The 6,120-nt window shown below is 44.0% G+C and overlaps 1 protein-coding gene across 1 annotated transcript; it reads right to left on the reverse strand.

Moving 5' to 3' along the window:
* Positions 1 to 485: 485 nt before the first annotated feature.
* LOC111591991 (achaete-scute complex protein T4) lies at positions 486 to 1,508 on the reverse strand. The gene has a single exon (XM_023303952.2). It carries the CDS (start codon positions 1,506 to 1,508, stop codon positions 486 to 488), a length of 1,023 nt encoding a protein of 340 aa, XP_023159720.1.
* Between the last annotated feature and the right edge of the window lie 4,612 nt (positions 1,509 to 6,120).

Below are 6,120 nucleotides of genomic sequence, written 5' to 3' on the forward strand. Positions count from 1 at the left end.
GGATTAGCTCAGCTCTGGGTAGAAAGTGAAAAGGGTTAAGAGCTTGGCTCTTGCAGCCGGCTTAGGCTTGCCGTTTGAGCCAGGTCTGCTTCACTTTGAAACAAACGTTTTTTATGCTTACGAATTTGATATTTATTTCATTTACAACAACTAATTAACATTTAATAATTAGTAATAATAGAAAAAAAATGTTTTATATGATATTTTATGAACTGGTGTCGAGTTGCTTAAAATATTTCAACCTAAACTAGACAAAAAAATTCTGCTTAAGCTAAAAAAAAAAATAAAATATATATATGATGTTTATATGCATTAAAATAATATTTTTAATATAGAAGGTAAAAAAAATGGTTGGCTTAAATGTAGCTAGGCTAAGAACTGAGTCTATTTACAATTTGAGGCACTTGGTTCAACTCAAAACATTGACTAGATAGCAAAACAGCAGGAATTAAATTGAAGTTTTGAAATTTGTTGTTGTTGTCTTTCTATTGCTCCTGCCAGAGCGATATATAGTCGAGAATTTCTTCGTCGTCGGGCGTGCAGTCCTCCTCGTCGAGCTGAAAGTGCTCGTACGGCTCGAATTTTAGCTGCAGCTGAGCATCCATGGCGGCCACAGGAGGCGACAATTGCTGCGGCTGCGCCTCGTACGTGCCCGAGTCGAAGGACATGCTGGAGTTGAATGAAGATGTGGGCGAGTGGCAGCCACCAGCAATATTTGTCGTAGCTGCCGAACTCATCGCCGCATTCGCTGGCTGTGCAGTGTTGGCGTTCAGTGTGATTGGCGTTAGCGGATGATTGGGATATTGTTGACGCTGCAATTGCTGCTGCTGCTGCAGGGCTGTGGGCGTGGCGGCTTGAGTTAGCAGCGCGCTGCTGTAGTAGAGCTGCTGTGCCAGCTGCTGGCTGGCACTGGAACTGACACTGGAGCTGCTGCTCGAATTGGAGCTCTGGCTGCTGGTCTCGTCCAGGCACAAATTGAACTGGGCTGCCGTTGGCGTGCAGCTGTTCGCGCTCGGTCCGCCATTCAGATCGTCGACCAGGTCCTGCAGGCGCCGTATATATTCGACGGCGATGCGCAGCGTGTCCACTTTCGAGATTTTCTTGTGCGGTCCCCGGCCGCCGCCCTTGGTCAGATCCGCAATTATGGACTGGGGTATGTGCTGGCGTAGCCGGGCAAAGCTGTTGTTCACCTGCTTGACGCGATTCCGTTCCCGGGCATTGCGGCGCTGCACAGATTGCGACTGATCGACGTTGTAGGGCGACGAGCAGCTGGAGGATGATGAGGAGCTGTTGCTGCTGTTGCTGGAGGAGGCATTGGCCAATGCCATGCCACGCGGTGTGTATTTGCGTGTCTTGATCAGCGCGGCGCCACCGTTGCTCGACTTCAGCTCCGGTGCAGGCATTATGTGCTGATAGCGATACATTTTCGTAGCGCCACCGATTGTTGTGGGGAATAGCTCGGCGGTATTTTTGCCGACGGCGCTTGCATTGAACACCACACTTGACATCGCGCTATCTCTCTCTCTCTGTCTAGCACACGCACACACGTTTAACAAAAAAAAATATTTTTTTTTATTTATTTATAAAATAGTTTTTCTTTAGTGCAATTTGTTACAGTTTCTTTTGTTGGCAACGCAAGAATTTGTTATTTGTTTGCTTAGCGTAGCTCAAGTTGATCGTTTGACACCTTGCACAAGAATGAGTCCCTTCGTCCTAAACCTTCATGTTTTGTACCTTTCGCATTAAGCAAACGGCGCACAGCAAACTCACTCAAGCATCGCTCACTCTCTCGCTCTGTCCCTCTCTTTTGCTCGCTCAGGTTCGCTCTCTCGGGTCGCTTACCTGTGCAGCGACTGCAACCACCTGGCAATTGAGTCAGCGTCGTTGAGCCACAGGTAGACATAGAGCAACAGCGCTGTGCTTTGAGCTCTCTCAAACTCAAACTCAACTCCATCTCTCTCTCTCTCTCTTTGTCGATCTTTGGCCTGTTCGCTCCTGCTTTTGCCTGAATCGAAGATAAGCCACTCGAAGTGTTCCCACTCAGGCAATAAGCAACAATTGTACTCAGGGCTTCAATTTGAGTGTCTTTTACATATTTTTCTGATTGAGGATCGTTATTTGAGTTGCTTGTACATATTTTAAGACACAGAGAGAGAGAGAGAGAGAGAGGATCACTAACGCGCGTACCAAGACGAATATCAGCTTTATTTGAAGCATATTTTCGAATGATCGTGGGGATTGCTAGATCTTTTCTGATTGAGACTTAGGCGAGGATCACTTGTAAACTAGCAAAGGATCATATATAACTTTATTCAATTGATCGTGTTGATCTAAGTTACTCAGACCTCAAGTAGATCAGTTAGCTAAAGTCACTCCACTCTTGCTCTAGCTCTCAGAGCTTTGTAATGTATTTTCAGCTGCCAGGATCAAGCGGCTCAAAGGCTCAATTGCCTCAAGTCTTCTTTTATGATTTGAGTGTGTTTTTTGTCTGATTGAATTGCGATGGCTCAATGTGTCGAGCTTTGATTTCGAGCTGCCAGAAACTGTTCCCAGTGCCAAGTTGCGCTCAACTGAATTTGAGCTGCTGCGAGGATCAGTAGCTTGCATTTGAGCAATTGCAACTGAGAGTTTAGCTGGCAGCTGGCTGTCCTGCACTGTGTGTGCCTTTATGGCTTTTGACTGACGCTGAGGCTGAGGCTGACTTGGCATGCCAGCAATTTGATTTCCGTGTTAATTAACTTAGCAAAACTCGCGATCGTCGTCTTCACTCTTTTTAGCAGCCCATTTCATGTGCAGCTCACGCACACGCCCCTATTCATTAGCGCCGGCACTGCAAGACCAAGAAGAACTGAACGGCAAAGAACGCCAGAAGTTAAGAACTCGCCCCCAAAACGCTTTGGCATGCGCGTGTCACCAGGCCTGTCTGGCTCGCTTTGCTTATTAGCTATGCAGAGTGAGGCTCGAGTTAGGTGTTCGAACAATTTCACATATGCCTCTAATTAAACGATCAACAAGATCACAAGTTTTTCCATGCACGCTGCAAACTTCCGTTTGACACTCTACCTACCTGGCTACCAGCCTACCTACCTCCCCCTCTCTCTCATTCTCTGCCTCTCTCTCTCTTTCTGTGTCTGTCTCTATTTCTTTTTGCCTGCTCATCGAACGTTTGATCAGTGCGATCTGCGGCCAGGTGCTGCTGCCGCTGCTGTTTGTCGTGTTTCGATTTTCGATTTGGTTTTATTCTGGCATTGTTTTTCACTCTTTCAACTCGTTCCCATTGTTTGTTTTGGCCACATTTTTGTGCTGAACCATCATCGATCGAAACGGTAGCCGTGTCAATTTTCCCATTTTCCCGTTTTCCATTTGCCAAAAGCCGAAAACCCTTTTTGACAGCCATGACCATGACCGAGCGACTGATCAACCAACCGATCGACTGATCGCCCGACCGGCGCTGTTTACTTTGACAATTTGCGTAGCGTTCTCCTCGTGCTTGCATGCTGCAGATTCAATTCTTTTTCTGCATTGTAATGCCGCAGGGAGCTCTTTGGCTTAGACTCCATTATTTTGGCATCATTAACACTTGCATTGTTCGACATTCTCTTTTCACTTTTCGCATGTCCTTTGACATATCCCTTCCCTGCCTTTCCTTTCCTTTCCGCTTTTGCTATTCAAATTGATTTTGATAAATGCAAAACTCTCTCCACCCTTGACATCTGAAATTCCTGCTGAAATGTTCAGAATAGTTTTGCAGATTTTTCTACTGTGTTTTTTTTTTGTGCGGTTGGCTTTTGTCTGACCCGTAGAATGCTTGCTGGCTGCTGATGGCGCCCATTGTTATAGAGAATTTCAGTATTTGCAGCATATGTTAGCTCGTTGGGTTCAAGTGGTTTTGCGTAATGATTGTCAATTGCAGAGTATAGATCGTGTCAATAGATCGGCTAATGGTCAGTCAAAGTACGACAATTGTTCGCATACGGATCTGATGGATCGAAAGAGGATCGGCTTATGCTTCACATATATCACGTATGTATATGGATTAGCTCTAGTCTTTGACTATTGTTAGGCAGTGCATTTGACAATTAGACAATTAGGATAGCTTGCAACTAATGCACGATCATGATTAAATACGTGATGCTTAAATCAGTGATCTTTGCCGTGTACAAAGATCGCAAGCTGATCTTGTTCTATGTGTCTATCTAGAATCATCTGCAGGCAAACCAAAAAGAGTGCCTTTTGCAGTGGAAGTCCCTATGCTTATGCAGCATGTGCCACAGATCAAACGATCGTAAAATCAGGCTTGCCTTACTTCAAATCTATAGACATATATGTGTATCTTAATATTTTGCCGGCAGATCAAAGAAATGCTCTGCGATCAAGAAGTTAAATCTTTTACATATGAGAAACACGTAAGACTTGACCTTTGACTATACGCAGATCGCTGATGAGTGATGGCTGATGGCATGGCTTTACCTGCTAGTTCGAGTAAGGACTGGAAATAGGATCTGTTATCAAAACTGATCAGCTGATCTTTGCCAAAATGCTGAGCTGCAGATTATATGACTTTAAACTGCCCCCACTCTCTCTCTCTCTTTTGCTGACCAACAACAACAGCTCCCGCCTTGGCCGCCGCGTCATATACTTTGCAACGCTTGGAAGATTTAAATGCATAATTATTTTGATATGATGCATAGTTCCGGGAGACGCGGACCAGGCAACAGCAAGACCAGGGCGCGTGTGTTAATTGCATGCGAGCGAGATAGATAGAGAGAGAGAGAGAGAGAGTGAGCGCGAGGCAGGACTGGCATATCCTGCACTGAAACTGGGGCGCGTTTTTCCAATGAAACTTGAAATGCAAAAAATGAATGTTAATTGAAACGAGTTTCCGCCAGGACCTGCCTGTTAGCCTTTGCACGCCCCTCTCCCTGCCCCCGGCTGTTAGCCCGTCTCCCGTACTTTATTAGGCCACTATGCCCAGTGCTCCGGCGTAGTCCAGGCAACCGAGTCGTAGTTGTTGTTTATCCCTCAGTCATTTTCGTAGTTAATATTTTAATTAAATGCAGGCACAGGACTCGGCCGACTCGAATGCGAGCTGACGCGTGGCAGGTGTATTTACGCGACCAAACATCACGAATCGCTGCGCGATCGCTGGCAACGGGGCACGGGCTTAGAGACAGCTCTCTCGCTCGCTTGCTCTCGCTTTCTCTGTCTACGGCTGCAGCTGAAAATGAACGCACACAAATCCATTTGGCTAGGGGTTGCCTGTCTCGTATCCAAAAACCAAAAAAACACACACAGGGGAAACAAAAAAAAAAGAAAAAGAAACAGACACACTAAATAGGGGAGCTGAACTGAGCCCTCGAAGCGTCCACGCGACCGTGCGAGCGGCTCATTGAACTTTGTGTGCGCAGCCAGCGCAAAAGTTCACGACGCCAAAATCCAAACTTTGCCAAGCTGAGATCGACGTTCAGCTTTCTGATTCTTTGTTTTCTTTTTAGGACTACTCTGTAAATTACTGTCGATTGGCTATGGCGTGCAACTGGCACTAGTAATGGAACTGAATATCTAGCAAATAGCTATTCAAGTAACTGAACTAGTTCATATGAACTTGAAAAGCTTTTCATGAGCGTTAAGCGTGCAATTTTATAGCAATCTTTTAAAAGTTGCTATTAAATTATAATGACGAATTTTAGCTAAGGAACTAGTACTTTTGAACAAAAACATTTCAGTTAGCTTTCAATGTATATTACAATTATTTAATAATTCTTTTAAAACATTGTAGACTTTGTAGGATTAATTACTGAAATAGTTTATGGAACTAAAGTGTATGAACTAGTTCATATGAACTGTCAAACTTTTGAGATTTTACACTTTGGTTAGCAAATATAAGCTTACAATTATTTTACGGCTAAGGATAAGTATTTTAGCTTATGAACTAGCTCATGTGAACTGTTAAAGTATGGAGTTTCAACAATATGACTTGCAAACATATATCTAAAATTATCTTTCGATTATGAACTAGTTCATAAATTAAAATACTCTTATTTTAATTTATGAACTAGTTCATAAATTGATTATTTATTAATTATAGAAGTATTTTAGTTGGTGAACTGGTATAAATTA

This window comes from Drosophila hydei, unplaced genomic scaffold (genome assembly GCF_003285905.1).
Source record: "Drosophila hydei strain 15085-1641.00,03,60 unplaced genomic scaffold, DhydRS2 tig00000349-arrow-arrow-pilon, whole genome shotgun sequence".
NCBI classification, from domain to species: domain Eukaryota; kingdom Metazoa; phylum Arthropoda; class Insecta; order Diptera; family Drosophilidae; genus Drosophila; species Drosophila hydei.

What these genes read in the sequence shown, in the direction of transcription:
- LOC111591991 (XM_023303952.2), bottom strand. Translation starts at nt 1,508, where the DNA reads ATGTCAAGTGTGGTGTTCAATGCAAGCGCCGTCGGCAAAAATACCGCC.